The sequence below is a fragment of the Aulonocara stuartgranti genome (assembly GCF_965226115.1).
Source record: "Aulonocara stuartgranti genome assembly, chromosome: 17".
Lineage (NCBI taxonomy): Eukaryota > Metazoa > Chordata > Actinopteri > Cichliformes > Cichlidae > Aulonocara > Aulonocara stuartgranti.
The window spans coordinates 31,833,501-31,852,092 of record NC_138953.1 but is presented as its reverse complement, the minus strand read 5'-3'; the positions used below and the strand labels follow the sequence as shown (position 1 = coordinate 31,852,092).

General features: G+C 41.7%; 1 protein-coding gene across 1 annotated transcript; it reads left to right on the top strand.

Annotated features, from left to right (window-relative positions):
* The first annotated feature begins 1,988 nt into the window (after positions 1–1,988).
* Positions 1,989–18,050, top strand: gpr37b (G protein-coupled receptor 37b). The gene is made up of 2 exons (XM_082511562.1): positions 1,989–3,774; positions 17,227–18,050. Exons 1-2 carry the CDS (start codon positions 2,713–2,715, stop codon positions 18,043–18,045), a joined length of 1,881 nt encoding a protein of 626 aa, XP_082367688.1. The 5' UTR covers positions 1,989–2,712; the 3' UTR covers positions 18,046–18,050.
* Positions 18,051–18,592: the final 542 nt, after the last annotated feature.

The window sequence follows — 18,592 nt, the reverse complement described above, 5'->3', positions numbered from 1 at the left end:
AGAGGACACATCCCTGAGGTGCTCCTGTGTTGATGGTGATGCTGTTGGAGAAGCACCTGCCCACCCTCACCACCTGAGTTCTGCCAGTGAGGAAGTCCAACACCCATGCACACAGACGGCTGTTAAGTCCCAGATCCCTCAGCTTTGTGAACAGTCTGCAGGGCACTATTGTGTTAAACGCTGAACTGTAATCAACAAACAGCATTCTCACATAGTTACCCTGTTTCTTGTCCACGTGGCTGAGAGTGGTGTGTAGGACGTGGGCGATGGCATCCTCTGTGGATCTGTTGGATCTGTAGGCGAACTGCAGCGGATCTGTGGTGTCTGGGATGGCGGAGGAGATGATGTTCTTTTATCCATTTATCCATTTATCCATTTAACTAGTGGAGTCGCCCCCTGTTTGCCATCAGAAAGATTCCTGCTTTTGCCTTTTTTGGTTTGGTTTCAATCAACAACACTGTTATATGACCACAAACATTTCAGATTACTATAAAAACAGGTATTTTCTCGTTATCATTTGAAAGGTTTATCCGTTAGCCTATTTTTAATTATTTAAACTGGGTTTCCATTACTTGCAACACCTTGCTAATTATTAGAGATGGGTGGGGGGAATTTAATTCAAATATCATTAGTATCGATACCAGAGTTGGTATCGGTATCACATCGATACTAGTTTGATAGGTTTAATACTTTATTTCAATCCTCAAAGATCAGTATGCAGCTTACTTAACTGTGTTAAATAAACGACTTTTTGGAAATGAAAAAATATACTGCAAACAGATTTATAGCCTTTTAATAGCCATTAATATATTTACATTTATTTATAACCATTGAAACAACAGCACTGGCCCAAAGTGATTTAGAGACAGACACATTCACATTCCAACGCTCCACCAAATCAATTTCAAAATACAGGAAAAGATGAAAGGTGTGTTTTGTTGTATGACTAATTATTGCAGAAATTCAAAAGCAATTTAGTTGTCATTAAAATGTGTTCAGAATTTGCAAACTAATGATGATCCTTTGAAATCATGAGGTATTGGTATAGCACAAGTATACTAAGGGGTTTTCCCTACATTTTCTATGTATTTTCTCCCAAAAATGATGCTGCAGAAGCATACTGCAGCTCATAATACACTGATTTTGGAGTCACTGCTCTTTATACCTGTTATGGTCACAATAGCAGTTTAAGTAGTTAACTCAAAATGAAGAAATTGCTAGAGAAGACAGAAATATAAGAACAGTCAAGTCGAAGTGGAATTAGAGTGCATTAACATAGCAAGTGGGCTCAAGAAATGTTCCATTAATTAACACTGCAATCCACGAGGGAAACGTTTCCTCTCGGTTAAGCCACTTCTTACAATATATGTTTGGAGTGCTTCTTAAAGCTTCTGAGTAAAGCTTAGGGTCAGAGTCAAATATCATTTTAAAGGTATATTGAATGATTTGTGGTACAGTCGTAAAACAAGTGGCAATCAATGTTTACTGTATATATTGTCCACAGTGATCCGTTCAGGCTTTAGATGAAAGTGAAGTTTGCAGCCCGGTGCACTGAAATTGTGAAGGTTGAATCCGAATGACCCAACGGGCCAAGGTGGAGAGGTGACGATACTGACTGTGAGAGCTGCTTTTAACGGGTAGCAACTTTTACAAGTGAAATTATTTAAAGCATGAATCATTAATCTTCATGAAGTAGTAGGCCTAGTCTGAAAGTGTTTCTTTTTTAACATAACTAAAAAATGCCTCGGGGAGGCGCTTCAGATAAATTGAGCTGGGCGGATCAAATCAAGATATCTTAGATGAAAGGGATTTTTCTCTAAAAGTTGCTTTTCTTCTTGAAATAAGTATAGATATTTTACCCAGCGGCAATTTGCTTCCTATTTGAGTCTAAACTAATTAGACTGGAAGGCATCTACTTAAATGTGCGTTGATATCACAGCGCCGCCTATGCGTAAAAATTAAAAACTGGGAAATATATTTATTAGCACGTCTTGTCGGGCGTGGCAGGCTTCTCTGCCGGGGGGTTGCTGTAACCGTAGCCTGCTCCGGGGCTGCTAGATGCTCTATGATGGATGGAGAGTGACAGATCGGGGTTAGCCGCCAGGGGAGTGCATTTTTCTTCCAGCGCACGGTCCTACCCAAGGAGAAAGCGAAGAAGGAAAGATACTGGACGCAAAGGAGGAAAGGAAGAGATACAGAGAGAGAAGAGACCGATTTCTACCCCTCCTCTTTCCTTCTCTCTCTCTTCTCTACTCCCGTGCATCACAGCCTGGTGGGCTTTACCCGGACTGCACCGCATTGACGCTGCTGCTGCTGCCGACCCAACCCAATGAATTAACATCATTCACATACTCGCAGAGGATCTGGGTTTTCGCACAGCTAGAAACTGGATGCTGTGCTGATTTGTGCGTGCATATGCAACAATTCCCTCTCTCTGGATCCGGACACTGACTCGCTGTCCTGCTAATGCCAAGACTTTGAAAACGAGGAGGAGGGGGCGTTTTGGAGATTATTGCAGCTGCAGTGCAAATAGTGCAGAAGAAGACAGTGGGATACTTTCAAGTTTGCAGAGCGAATGTAACCCTGTGCTATTTATTGTACGGTTTCCAACATGGGTGTTGACTAAAAAGAAGATTATCCCCCGAGCTCCATAGAGGTGTGATGATCATGCACTCGTGAAGATTTAAACTGCGCTCAGTAATTTCCTGGATCATGCAGATTCTGCCGCCTAGGACGTTATTCGTGTTACTGGCCCATATACATGTATTGCTATCTTTGAGAAATAATGGAGGAGTTCGGATTAAAGATGAGAGCAACAGCAGCGCGTACTCTGGCAAGACTTTCCAGGGGTCTCTCCGGGAGAGTCATCAAAACAAAGCCCGGGACCGTGCGCTCTTGCCCGAGTACGCCACAGGTGCGTCTTCGGCAGAGCTGCAGGCACAGCGGGCAATTATCAGAGGGACCCTTAACTCCACTCACCCCTGGAAGAGGGTAATTGCAGAAGAAATTCGGCGAAATGGACACAGCAAACGCGACTACAATAGGACTCTGACACCCGTGGAGGATCCCAACGCCGTCTCACATTGGGACTCGACGCGCCACCATAATAGGAGGATAAAGTTGAATGGCGGGTTTAGTAGTACGGGGACGCCAGCAGGTGGACACTACAATGCGGCTAAGCCATCTTCAATGGGTTGGGGAGACGGAGGAGGGGGACCCGAGGAGGGCGAGAGGCACAAGAGAGGCACAAAAGATGAACAGAAGAAAGCGTGGAAGAGGGGGAGAAACCGGTTGAACAAAAGCTCTGTAGTTTTGGCTCAACCTCACGCGTCACCGTGGGAACCCATGCCCAAACCGGTGGCCCTCACCTCCACCGAACTGCCCTTTGACCTCTTCACCAGGAGGAGTGAGTTTTTCACTTTCCGAGAGGAGAACCCCTGGGACGCCACGCCGATCACCCCTCCCAGCTCGCAGGATTTCGAGAACGAGATCAAGAACCCCTTTTACCCAGTGACGAGTGAGACTTACGGCGCTTACGCGATCACGTGCGTCTCCGGGGTCATTTTCCTGGTGGGCATAGCGGGAAACATTGCCATCCTGTGCATCGTGTGCCAGAACTACTACATGAAGAGTATCTCCAACTCTCTGCTGGCAAATTTAGCTGTGTGGGATTTTGTACTCATCTTCTTCTGCCTGCCCATGGTGGTGTTCCACGAACTGACGAAGTCATGGCTGCTGGGAGAATTTGCCTGCAAAGTGGTGCCCTATGTGGAGGTAATTCTGCCCAGCTTTCATTTGTGTCTTTTTTCTGCTTTAGATTTCTCACATGCGTAGGTGAAATGTTTTGAATTGATCACTTCAGTGATATCAGATGATGAAGGGGCTCAGTCAATGTCATTTAGGTGTCATGCTCTTCGTTGCCTGCCTATATAGAGATTTAATTTAAGAGTTTGGTTTCACTTTCAAAGCACTGACAGACCTGAAAGTACACACAGTCACAGGATGACACCTCACCCAATAACAAGGCAATCTGTTTGGCACTTGTGCACCTGCTGCAACTGGACAGGAATCTCACTTAGCCCTGGAGGCATCAAACACACAAACAAGCACAGATACGCACCAGCATGTTTGACAGCCACTCGCTATCTGCCATTTACTTTGGCTCATAAACCGCTGCTTTCATCATACATACACCTGAGGAAGGCATTGCACACGCACATATACTCAGTCAGCCTCTTTCCTTGCCTTTTTTGTACCCTCCCCTTCCCACGCACCAGCATTCATAAGCAGTAGTAGTATGCTGATACCTTTCCTTTGTGTTTTTACTGCAATTACACCAGTGTCAGATTCACCCACAAGCGCAATGTCTTTTGTGTAAAACAGGGGATTCCAGCTCAGGCACAGCTTAAGCTTGCTTTGAATGGCTGTTGGCATGACCCGCCTCAAGTGAACATGAAGGGGGGAGGTTACATATGTGTTTAAAGATGCTTGATTTGAAGACGGAGAAATTGTGGGCAACCCGTCTGAGTCATGACTATGTAAGAATTATTTTGTTTGCAGCCAAAGGTAGAAAGAAAGATAAGAGTAAATGTCAGCTTGTGTAACCGGGCAAGAAGCCAGAGTCAGTGATCAGAATTTAACTTCAACTCCTCCCTCCAGATGCTACAGAGCCTGCAAACAGGAAGAGCTGTTATCTAATAATATCTTACCAGCCATACAGCAAAAACCTGTTGAGATGTTAAAGATACCTATGCCTGATGTATAATCTACACTAAGGTTTGGTTGAAAGGCCATCTGTTCAGGCCATTGAAACGGTGTCCCTTTATGTCTAAATTTGGTTTAAAAGTGAAGGTCACTCTTTTTCAACAACTCTACAAACTCCTCACATAATTGGCAGATTTAAACCTAGACCTAGTCCCCTTTGCTTCCTAAACTTTCACTTTTAAACAAAAAATAAGCCCTAAGAAGATAAATTTTCACCTTTTACATTTAAACCAAATGTATAGATAGAGGGGTCACCTTTTTAAAGTGGTCAGATTTAGCCCAGGAAGATATGTTCATGGGCTTGTGGTGCATGTCGGGTATTGGTATTGGTGAATCTTATATTAGCTTTCTGAAGAGTTTCCGTTGCTTTCATGAAGTTTCCATGCAACTGTAATTAAGGGTGTTGAGACAGAGCTGAAGGCCAATTTCTAGGGCAATGCTCGAGTGTACAATGGGCTTCTAAATCAAAGACCAGTCGGTGCTTTTTCTTCATTTTAGCTCAATTGTCAGCTTATGGTCACATATGCTCACTGGCTATTATTTGTTCAGTGAAGTTATAAAGGTAAAGGTCCACTCACACTTTCCTAGAGTCTGACTGATGGAATTTTTAAAGCTGATACCGATATTTGGTGATTTAAAAAATCCGATATTTTGATATATCAGCTGGTATTTTGTTTTTTTATATTCAGACACACAAACATAAGCAGATTTTTTAAAGTCCTTTATAAGATAATATGATAATGGAGTTTAAAAAAACCTGTGAGTCTGCAGAGTGCTCCTTGGTGGAAAAATTTGTAATTTCAACACTCAAAACATAATACCATATTGTAAATACTATTATATTTTTTTTTATTTACTGTGCTAAGTGCCTTCTTTTTACTTTATATTTTATACTTTTACTACGTTTACTATGGTTATTATGTTACTGTGCTGCTTCTTGTTTTATTGCTGCTGGCCTCTGTGAACTACCAAACAAATTTCGTTGTATAACTACAATGACAATAAAGTTCTTTATCTTTATCTTATCTCATCTATAATAATAAATGCCGATACCAGTATATATCAGCAAAAGGCTAATATAGGCTGATGTATCGGTCAGGCTCTGCACTTTACTAGGCCTACATTTTTTGCAGAAGCTGCAAAAAAATGATCAATAATAAGTAGAGATTATATTTAGCATTGCATACTTACTCTTTGGTGTATAATAACATCCTCATATTTAATATCAGTCCACTGTGCACCGTGTTGCAAACACCTTGTGACTGCATATGTTTTAATTATTGGGGGATCAAAGAGAAACAGGCCCCCTACCTGTGTTATTGCATATGAGCTTCCCAGGGACCACGGGATAATATTTAATAACCTGACTAACACATATCAACCGCACAGACCAAATGGTTATTTTTAATACAGAATATGTTGTTGTGAAGTAGCTGTACACACCTGTCTCCATGTCTTAATTGCTTCATTTCAAGATGTGTTTTAATATACATATGTATCAGGACATGTGCACAGGGCGCTGTCTGTGTTCCGTGTGTGTATTTGTGCATGCATGTATCAAACAGGCTGTGAGTAATGCAGCCCAGGGCTCAATCTTTCCCTGTGGAACATTCAGCGAAACACACACACTCACCCTATGGAGTGACTTCTTTCTTCACTTAACCCAAATTGAGTCACAGGGGATATTATCATTTGAAATAAGGACACAGTCTCAGTCACACTTAGCCTGCATAAATACACAACACAGACAGACACAGAACCCCATTCAGGTATGTATTCAAATCAGGAGATTCTATAGATAATGCATGAGTGTCTGTGCAAAGAGAGGAGCCTCCCGTGGAGCTGCTTTAAGTAAATCTTGTTTTATTCAGTGCTTAGTCGAGTGTGGAATTTCTAAACCTCAAAGAGAAAGCAATTTTGGTGTGAGATGTGAGCAAACACGGAGGGAAATACTGCACAAAATAAAAATGTGAGCCAGTCTGCCAGCCCACATCATTTCAGATACAGTGCCTGTTCACACCGCACACTGCCCCTCTTGGCAGTAAGGGGACAGAGCCCCAAAAAAAGGCAAAACTAATGGACAATAATTGGGTCTTTGCACCTGGCAGTTTATTAGAATAAGACCTGAAACTAGAGTAAAATAACAAATAAATGGAGCAGTAAGCATTGTATAAGCCAGAAGGAAAAAGAAGTCATTTGTCAAGGTTGATTTAAAGCTATGCTTTTGTAAAAGAGTGATTTATATACATCTTATTAACCCCAATTAAAGAAATGCTTGTAAATCATTACAGAAAAAGGCATCTGAGATATTACAATGTCACAGAAACATTGATTGAATGTCCATCTTTTTCTGATAATATTGTGTTACTTTTTAGCATTAGGCACATGGTTTGATGGACAAAATTCAACCAAAATGCAAAATCCTACTAACTGGATCTCACACAAAATTTGTACACTTATATTTAAGCAGTCATGCAAGTATTGTACAACTGAACCCATATGCAACAGCCTAATGACTTCTCCCATTAGTAGACAGATAGATGATTGGTAATCATCATCATGGGATATACATCTCCCTAAAGATGCATTGTAATTAGTGTGATACTGGCAATCTCAATACTAGTGTAGCCATATAGCATCTGCTTAGAGCCATTAGAACCTGAACTGATTATATTTGCTATGTACAACTTGTGCTTTTATTTACTATATACATTTCTAAGTGTTTTTATGTGAGAACTTTGAGTGTGACAACAGTAACAGGACTTTAGCTCATAAAAAAAAGAATCCTTTATGATCCGTCTGTTTATTGCCTGTCTCTACTGCCATTCATCCAACCTGTTTTCAGTCTTTCATATTTTGACCAAAACTGATTCTCTGACTATCATGAATTTCCTAACTTTTGGGATACATTAAGTATGTTCTAGCTTATCTAATTCATTGAAAGTTCCTTCTTTCTAACTCTAAGCAGAGTATATAAAAATCTATAAGGCCAATATCATCCTTCAGTTTAGGCTTAGTTTAGTTTGTGCCTTGTGTATTTGGCCTTGTTGGTATTTTCTGTAGTCGGGGCTTCAACAGGCAGACATAGACCGTTGAAGAGGCTGGAGGAAAAGAGAGTGCAAGAGAAAGCTTGAGTATGAGGAGAGAGTGAACAGGGCTGCACGGACCCACCGAGGGCCACAATGCACAGTGTCGAAATTGGCAATAATGGCAGGACATACATCAGCTTGACATATACACACTCACCGTGCACAGACTGAGCCGCAGACCCTCAGGAAACTGAATTAGAATTTGGTCTGCTCTTTATGTCTGCTGTATGAAGTACAGTAGTGGAATATAGGAAGGAATATAAAGTCAGTTGCAATTATGATTTTCTTTCTAAAGAAAGAATCCAAAATGATAGCCTTGCTAATGAAATCAAAAATATTTATCTTCATTTACCATACCGTTATGTTTCGATCTTTAGAGGTCTACCAGAGGTCATGAAATAGGAATGTCTTACTATTTACAGTTATATGTGTCCAAGCCTATGTCGGTTTAAAATCTAGGTAACCATCTAGCCTGTAGACACACACACACACACACACACACATTCACAAAGTCAGTAGGGTGTGGTGTTTCGCCATATGGGTGGAATGGCCTTCTCCCTACTGATCACTGCCTGCGGCTGTTCTCCCCCCTCTCCTCTTCGCATCAGCTATCTGTGATTAGAAACAAGCCTTGGGACATGCACACTCACATACACTTAGAGACAGAATGAATATTACATTAATATAAACTGAAATGCAGATGTACACTTACAACGCGTAGACACTGACAAACACAAATTAAGTACACAAACACAAACTAGATCTCGCGCCCTTTGCATTCTCAGCCTGTCAGGCATGCGAGTAATTGTTAATTGGAGTATACGTATTTGAATTATTCAGAGTATGTGATTAGAAGCTCTTCATTATGCATAATGGTGAGTCCATTCAGCCAGCTCTTTGTCCATGGATGAGTAGATTTGGTGTTTTGTATGTTCAGACAAGTTCAAATAACAGCATGAAGCAAAGATCGGGGTTGCCGTTGGACGCAGTTGCCTAAATTGGTAATTACTCATGTAAATGAAATATTCATTGGGTGATTATCATTATGAATTATGTGGAGTGAAAACAAGCAGCATATCAGCTTTACATCAACATAGAATAGGTCAGCACAAAATCAGGCTTCATAGAAGAGAATAGAACATGAAAGCTGTTCTGTTTTGTATTGCTTTCAGTGTAACACTTCCAGGCAGGAATCAATGACCTGGAACAGGACTTTTCCAGTCGCCACTGTAGAATGAGAGCATTCTTTTTTTTCTTTTTTTTTTGCGTCCAGGGTAAATCTGCCACACGTCAGGATATAATTCAATGAAAGAGAAATTTATTGTCTGGAAGAAACAGACAGAAAAAAAAAAAGAAAGCAATGACATAGATCACTGTTGCTCTTAATGTAATTAAAAAAAATACAAAGCAGCCCATTAAGTACTCATTCCCGTTCTTTGTGCATGTGTAATGCACAATGTAGTGTATTGCACATACACACTTTTTATATATTTGTTTCCGAAGCTTTTGAACACGTGTTCTTTCATCACAAGAGCAAAATCGTGTAAGCCACAACTACTGAGCAACGTCATCCACAGACGACAGCTTTGGAAACATAAATGGACCACATGTTTTTTTGTTGTTGTTGTTTTAATAAACCATTGGAAGTATGTTTTTTTATTCTGTTTTTAAAGATTACTTTATTGAAACTGAGATTACCAGTACCAGTCATACAGTCTGTAGGAAATGGCAGTAGAGGGCATTGGAGGATGGGCTGCTGTCCTCCTTAATGCAGGGCCTTTTACATCAAATTAATGCCTTATTTTTCCACGCTAATGTGCTATTATTCAAAACATGTCTCTGCAACAACCTGAAATGCCATTGCAATATTCAGTGATAATTGGCAAAATGAACTGCTCCTTCTCCACCACTCTATTTTACATAAGAGTGAGATACACAGCATAGTGTATTGGAAAAAACATAACGTGCTAATTGCTCGCTACTTTTAAAAGGATGACTTAAACACAGTACGAAATAATTATCTTTGTTAATATTTCCTCTTTTTTTCTAAATGAAGAAGTGACTAGTTACTTGTCTTTTTCAGCACAGTTAGCTTGTTTTAACATCAACTCTATAGCAGAACACCACTGAGTAGCAGCTTGAGAGCTCCAGCAGAGCCTTACTGCCTCAGCTGACTACGGCAGCCTGCAGCACCCAATGTGCCGCTGAACTCCATTTACCCAAGATGGATTTCAACATGAATAGTGGACTCCTGCAGCATTCTCAGTGCTGAATATCATGGATGATGTTTGAATTTCTGTTGATATAACTTCTACCCTTAATAAAGAATAAGTAGACGTCCAGCCTTTAGTTGCACTATATGGACAGAAGTGCTGGAACATCTGCAAGTTAAATCTACAGTAGCTACTCTGTTGAAACCCATACCGTAAAGTTTTCAGTGCACACTTTTATCATTCTTGATGAATCCTGATGATTTATTGTCGTCACCCCACCGGGCAGCTGGGGAGTGGCGTGACAGCACGGCCACACTGGTCCTGACAGACTAGACAGTCATTAGAACAGCTTTGTAAATAATCTACTAATATGTAGTGTGTTGAATCCTATCAAAGACAAAAGAACTCATAAAACCAATATTTTGTTTTTGCTATTATATTTATTGCATTTCCTCCTCCAAACTGTGTTACCCCTTTGGTTCGAGAGGCTAGCAACACATTACCTGGTAACAGTAGCGTCACCGGCCTCTGCCTGTGTGTTTACAATGATTTTGTCAAGTTAGGGCTAGTTAGGTTTTTTCCTATAATTCAGTTCAGTTCAGTTTTATTTGTATATCGCCAGATCACAACAACAGTCAAGGCACTATAGTCCAAAGACGTGCATATTAGATGAAGTGATGATTCTACATTAGCATTACATTAGTGTGCCTGAATGATTGTCTGTCTCTTTTTATGTGCCCCGTGATAGGGTACACCCAACGCAAGTTACCAGTCTGTCTGCCAAAGTCAGCTGGGATAGCTTTCAGTCACCTATAACTTAAGAAAATGGATGGACTCACGGAAGATAACAGAAAACAAGCAATAGATATTTAACAGCAGAAGCTGTTTTTGTTTTGCTAGCATGAGCAGGTCCACAAGGTTGGATTTTGTCTGCTATTACCCTCCATATACATCAACCATATAGAAAGATAATTTCAAAAATTCAGCATAAACATGGGCATGAGCAGAGGACCTGCCTTCTAACCCTGATCTATCCACTGTCTCTGTTGCTCATGCAGCCCACCTGATGGATGGTTGCTGTCATTGGCAGGGTCTCTCTGGTTAGAGTTATGGTCCTCTGGAGCCTGCACTGGGTCACACACTCCTGTAAGAGAAAAGCAATGCAGGTGGAATAACCCTTTGGCTCATTACTACCAGACTGGTTGTCTATGTGTGTGGTTGTGTTTGCGCATTGTTGTGTTTCGACATTAGCCCATTCATCACTTGATAACACCCATTACCCTCTGACAGTGGCTGTAGTCACAGTATGGCCCCAAATGCTCCACCAGTCCTTGTTAAGAGCCAATTAATAACTTGAGCCTTTGTACCACCAGCTCACAAGACCTTTAATCAGCAACTTAATGGGCCGTTATTAAAAAACAGCACCAGGGGAAAATGTCTTTCTCACCTGCTGTGCAGATGGACTGCCAGAATTTTAAAAACACGTGTTGTAGATGAAAGGCCTTTTCATGGCTTTGTTTTTTTTTTTTTTTTCTGAGCTCTTGAAGTCCAAGGTTGAGAAGCAATTCATCATATAAAGTGGAAAAACTGCATTGACCTCTTTTGCAAATTGTCTAGATTAGATTAGATTAGATAGAACTTTATTAATCCCTCGGGTGGGTTCCTCTGGGAAATTCAATAAAATCAGGTCTATCATCAGGTGGTAACAGGTGGTTTTGATATTATTTGATATTTGGTATTATTTGGTAGTTAGGGGTTCCAATCACAGAACTAAAGGGAATCATAAAGTCAATTTTTGTTTCTATTATTAAATACAGTTGTGGTCAGAAGTCTACATACTCCCATCATGTGCATTAAAATGCTAATTTGGGGCTTTTAATAATTTCTTTGAACTGCTCTTTTCCAGGGTGAAGATGGTTCAGCATGCATCTTTAATGACTTACACAATAAGAACAGAATGTATAAGTTTGAATTTATTTTGGATTTTCTCCTGGATTTTTCTCTAATCCGCACAGGGCAAAAGTATACAGATGTGTGGTTCATTCTCATGGGAATACCCAACTCTGTGCAAGTTTTCTAGCTGATATGAACTTGAAGAATTTGGAAGTAGTCGTCCTTTATCATTCCATCCACTTTGTGCAATGTACCAGTACCACTGGCAGCAAAACAGCGCTACCACCACCGTGCTTAACAATTTGTACAGTGTTTTGAGGACTGAATGCCTCATCTTTACTCCTCCAAACAAACCTTTTCTCATTGTGACCAAACAGCTTGTTGTTCTCAATTGACTGTAAAGCTTTTCTCCAGACAGCATTTGGCTTGTTTGTTTGAGCAGCTGCAAATTTTTGTCGAGCTTGAAGGTGTCAGTTTTGGAGTAGGGGCTTCTTTCTTGCTTGGCACCCTCTTAGTCCATGACCATGTACAACTCACTTCACTATGGACAGTGACGCTGGTGTTCCAGCAGTTTCCAGGTTATGGTTCCTGGGTTGTTCCTGATTATCCTAAATTTTGTCTCATTTGAGGTCGACGGTTTGTGCAAAGTGGTTAAACATCTGTAACTTGTACTTGCTTACAATTGTTTGAACTATAATCTTGGAATCTCCAATTATTTATAAATGTATCTAAGAAACTTTTTCAACTTGTGATTTGTCCTTCTTAGATCTTTATTGAGTTCCTCTGCTTGACTGATACTCGGTATCGGAAAGAAAAGAAAAAAAATAACTATGATTCTAAAAATCTCAAGCTATTCCTTTAGAAAGAGACAGGAGGTATAAAATCAACAGGAGTGTACATATATTATTTATTTGGGTTTTTTTTTATTTCAGAGCATTACTGTTGCAGGATTTCTGTCCCTGAAGCTAACAGACCTGTTGTCTTGCCTGCAGGTAAACTGAACATGACAAGGTCAATGCTGCTGGTTGGGATAAATGCCACATTAACATTGTTAATCATTCTGAGGATGTCGTGGGTTATTTCTTTCTTTCTGTCACTCAGTGAGTTAGACTCACTGACGTGTTTCTCTGCTATTGTTCAGCTCTCATTCTCTCTCTTTCCCTTTCATTCTCTGACTCCCTCTTTACTTTCCATTCCTCTTCTGCCTCTGTTTCTCATTCTCTCATTTGCATTTCCCCCTTCCACAAACACACTGACAGCTTCACCCCCCTAAACCCTCCACCCCCACCCGCCCTGACTGTTGGACTCTCTCTCTCTCTCATCCGGTACAAAGCTATGCTTGTTCATCTTGCCCTTGCTCTCCGCCCTGACATGCTGATCAAAGCTTGGTTGCCTTTAAAACCAATTTCAGGCCTGTTGTTCTATTTATGAAATATTCAGCATTTGCAACTACCTGTTCTTGTGTACGCGATGGATATTTGTGTCTGTCAGAAGTGGGTCAGACACAGAGACTAATATGATGTTTCACAATAATAAAGGTAGAAAAAAATGGAGAAAAACACTGGTTTAAACAGCAGTTTGGTGGACTCAAAGCCAGAGGTGTGCGCCTGAGATGACCAATTAGGAATATACCATCTCACAGACTTCTGAAACTGAGCATTTAGATGAGTCTGAAGTCTGAACCTTTGGCCTCTGGCTATGTTTAATATGGGCATCCACCACTGTAACCAGTATATGACAGAAAGAAAAAAGAAAAATAATCTATACAACATATTCAAATGTTAAATAGTGGATTTAAATGCAATCAGCTATTATTTGAGTGCAAAAACACCTTTTTGTTCTACAGGGTGGGCCACTTATATTTGGATACACCGTAATAACATGGGAATGGTTGGTGATATCAAAGTCCTGTTTGTGGCACATTAGTATATGTGAGGGGGCAAATTCCTCAAGATGGGTGGTGACCATGGTGGCCATTTAGAAGTCGGCCATCTTGGAATACAACTTTTGTTTTTTCAATAGGAAGATGGCCATGTGACACTTCAAACTTATTGGTAATGTCACAAGAAAAACAATAGTGTGCTTGGTTTCAACGTAACTTTATTCTTTCATGGGTTATTTACAAGTTTCTATTGGTTCACAGCCATTGACATGTCAAAGTGGTTAACACGTGAGGAGCGAATCGAAATTGTGTTGATATCTGGTGAACGCAGTAACCGGGTAATTTTAGCAGATTTCAATGCAAGACGCCCTACGAGACCACCCATCTCCCATGCTACTGTTAGCAAACTGCTTGCTAAGTTTCGTGAAACTGGTTCAGTGTTGGATTTGCCAAAATGTGGATGCAAGAAAACTATCACTAATGAAGAAACATCAGTGGCTGTCCTAGCTTCATTCAGCAAGAGCCCACAGCGTAGCACTCGCCACATGTCACTGGAGAGTGGCATTAGTTGAACATCCCTTCGGCGGATATTAGCTACTCACAAATGGCACCCTTACAAACTCCAGCTACTGCAGCATCTCAACGAGGATGACCCAGATCGGCCCACAGAATTTGCAGAATGGGCAAAACAAAAATTGGAACAGGACCCTCAGTTCACGCAGAAGATTTTGTTCAGAGATGAGGCAAACTTTTATGTGAATGGTGAAGTTAACAAACAAAACCACCGCTATTGGGCTGACACTAACCCACAATGGATGGATCCCTCCAAGACTGTTGGAACAACAAAAGTGATGGTTTGGTGTGGTATATGGGGTACAACGATAGTGGGTCCATTCTCCATCAATGGAAACCTCAAGGCCACTGGATATTTGAAATTGCTTCCTGATGATGTGTTTCCCTCTTTATGCACTGAAGCTGGTACGTTCCCTGAGTTTTTCCAGCAAGATGGTGCACCACCACATTATGGGTGCCAGGTCCGAGCATTCCTAGATGAACAGTTTCCTGGAAAGTGGATTGGTCGTCATGGGCCAGTTGAATGGCCCCCATGGTCTCCCGATCTGACCCCCTTAGACTTTTATCTTTGGGGTCATCTGAAGGCAATTGTCTATGGTGTGAAGAGGTGAGTTGTACAGCACCTGAAACTACAGATACTGGATGCCTATGCTGGCATTTCTCCTGCGGTGTTGCTATCAGTGTGTGAAGAGTGGGAGAAGAGGGTTGCATTGACAATCCAACACAATGGGCAGCACATTGAACACATGTTATAAGTGGTCAGAAACTTGTAAATAACCCATGAAAGAATAAAGTTACGTTGAAACCAAGCACACCATTGTTTTTCTTGTCACATTACCAATAAGTTTGAAGTGTCACATGGCCCTCTTCCTATTGAAAAAACAAAAGTTGTATCCAAGATGGCCAACTTCTAAATGGCCATCATGGTCACCACCCATCTTGAGGAGTTTGCCCCCTCACATATACTAATGTGCTACAAACAGGACTTTAATATCACCAACCATTCCCATTTTATTACGGTGTATCCATATAAATGGCCCACCCTGTACATCAAACATCGTGTTTTATGCCTAACATGCATCCCTGCATAGTATGTACACTCAAGAGTGCAGTAGGGCAATAGCAGAATGCAATTTCAGTAAGTGGCATCCACAGTGACGCATGAATCAAACGAGCAGAGTCGCTCTGTGCCTGTACTGCAGCAACATTTGAAGGGTGTGCTTTTTTTTTTTTTTTTGCATTTTGTTCATGCTGTAGATGAACAGCATGGGGCTGTCAAATCCTGCTTAAATTTCACTGCTATAACAGCTCCAGACTGACGCTCATCTCTATTACAAGAAGCAGACAGTTGTGCTGTATAAAAACTTGCAGGACTAAGTGTAAGATGACATCTGCCAAGTGTGCTCAAAATTTGACAAACCAAACCAACTAATGGATTAATCGGTTCAGAGTTTGACAAGAAATCATACACAAGATGCTCTAAAAGGAACACGTCTTTCACTACATCCTAAATACACTCAGAAACAAACCAGTGGCAGTTGCAATATTTTGGCACAACAAGTAATAAAACCCCCAGCTCCCAAATGCAGTCACATTCATCACAGCTACTGTTCAGAAAGCATACACCTCCCTCATGGTTATGACCCTTTATGAGCCTGCTTAGACCTCCATGTGTATCAGGGTCAGCGTGTGTGCGTGTTCCTGTTTGAACATCTATATCTATCCAGGAAATATGTGTTTAGAACATTAAAGTCAGCTCAAAGGGGCCATCTGGGAAGCTGGCTGTTATAATTAAATTGGATATGAAGGGGCAGGAGTGGAAGCAGTGTTGTATGAGGAAGGACAGAGGGTCAGGGGATGTTAAGGCTGCACATGCTCCAGCTGCAGAGGACCATTTTGCAGGGTCCACACTGTGCCAAAACGATGGCTAATCCAACAGATGCTTTCAGGTGTTGGCGAAATTTGACAATTCTCATATCTAAAAGGCAGACGTAGTGCCAAATAATTAGCTGTTGTGTGCAGATTTTGAATGAGAAATGAACAGGAAAGCATAATATTTTTGGAAGTTTGCTAATTAGATTGTTATTAAACACTAGGTGTAAAGATTCTTTTGAACGAGTGACTCCAGCAACAACAGCTTTTTTCGAAATCCTCCCTTGATATGTAGGTGTGGTGTCTAACTGTCTGCTTTCAGTTCACACACACACACGCATCAAGGGATACTACAGTGTTAATCACAGCTTAGAGCCTTCCACTGTGCCTCTGCTGCCCCACTGCATGTAATTGTGCCACTGTCAGGTGTACCTAACAGCCGGTACCATTACACTTTGTCCTGCTGTCTTTCTATTGGTGGCGGCTGATTTTTCAGCTGGTGAAAGTTGATGTGTTTGTGTGCGATGCAGAGAAACACATTTGTTTACTCTACACGAAGCAGCCCTTCTTCAAGATTCTGAAATATAATTTCTCCATTTAAGATAATTTAGTATCTTTTCTTTGTTATGCTCGATAGCCTGGCAGCCGTGAGTATAACTTTGCAGAGTGTCACAGGCGAATCAGAATTGAAAACAGATAAGCCCATCCGCCTGTTGAAATGACTTTAGATAATCACTTGTGTAAGGCCAGTGTTAGCACAAGCTCTTTTATCCTAATTTCCCCCTCATGCATTCTGTGCTGATGCACAATTTCAAGATATGAGCAACGCTCTTGAGGCAATGCATTTTAGTCAGCTAAGGCCTCTGGATATACGCAGTGTTACGTGTCATGTTAATTTCTGAATAATGTTTAAAGGGCTTCTCTTTGTCTGTTTGCTCAGGTGGCCTCCCTGGGTGTGACCACCTTCACCCTGTGTGCTCTGTGCATCGACCGCTTCCGTGCAGCCACCAATGTCCAGATGTACTACGAGATGATAGAGAACTGCACATCTACTACTGCCAAGCTAGCCGTCATCTGGATCGGCGCCCTCCTCTTGGCACTCCCGGAACTCCTCATTCGACAGCTTGTGGCAGAGGACACGGGAATCCCAGATGAGCCCCCTGTGGAACGCTGCATTATCAGGATATCCACTTCACTGCCTGACATGCTCTATGTGCTGGGCCTGACGTACGAGGGTGCTCGGCTGTGGTGGTGCTTTGGCTGCTACTTTTGTCTCCCCACTCTCTTTACAATCGGGTGCTCATTAGTGACGGCGCGCAAGATTCGGCATGCAGAACAGGCCAGCGTGCGCAGCAACAAGAAGCAGATCCGGTTAGAGAGCCAGATGAACTGCACAGTCGTCGCGTTGGCGATCGTCTACGGCGCGTGCGTGGTGCCTGAGAACATCTGCAACATAGTTTCTGCCTACATGGCGGCCGGAGTTCCTGAGCATACCATGTCCGTGCTCCATCTCCTCTCCCAGCTGCTGCTCTTTTGTCGGGCCGCCGTGACGCCGGCACTGCTGCTCCTCTTGTGTCGTCCGCTAGGCAGGGCATTCCTGGACTGCTGCTGTTGCTGCTGCTGCTGTAACCACGCCCCCTCCTCAGCCACGGCGAGTGACGACAATGAACACGAGTGCACTACTGAGCTGGAGCTGTCGCCGTTCAGCACCATCCGCAGGGAGCTGAGTAACTACACACCTGCTGGGTCCAACTGCTAGACTGACATTACCATCAGGGAAGGTGATGTCACTAGCCTGATATCTGCCTGTGGCTAGTATTTCTCAAGACTCGGCTAGGAGAGATTTGCCTTACCTAGTCCACTTACATCTCTAAATGGGTGCATGAAGGAAGTTGGGTGCTCTAAATATGTTCATCCTGTTATTCAAGATCATCAACTTTACAATATTTGTATAACTGTTTTTCCAGGACATTTAAGAAAAGGCAAAGTTGTCTTTCCACTCTTGCCATGGGGTGCTTCTAAAACTTGGTCAGTACTTATTTTTAGCAGTCCTGCCTGAAACCTTTAAGACTTACTCACTTCCCTTTTGTAGGCCTTGTTTAGCTAAATGTTTTGGGACAGTTGTAATGACCTCCTAACCAGTTGAGGCCTGGTTCTTCACAAGTTAAAGAAATAATCTAATTTGGAGTATTTACACTGTAAATACGTCACAACAAGTAGGGTCTTTCAGTTGTTTGTGATAACAAATGTGGATTTGGCAACCACGAAACAAAAACACGTCCAAGAAAATAATCAATGCTAATCAC

Coding starts and splice junctions, on each gene's coding strand:
- gpr37b (XM_082511562.1), top strand. CDS start 2,713: ATGCAGATTCTGCCGCCTAGGACGTTATTCGTGTTACTGGCCCATATA. Junction 3,775..17,226: donor AAGTGGTGCCCTATGTGGAG/GTAATTCTGCCC, acceptor CTGTTTGCTCAG/GTGGCCTCCCTGGGTGTGAC.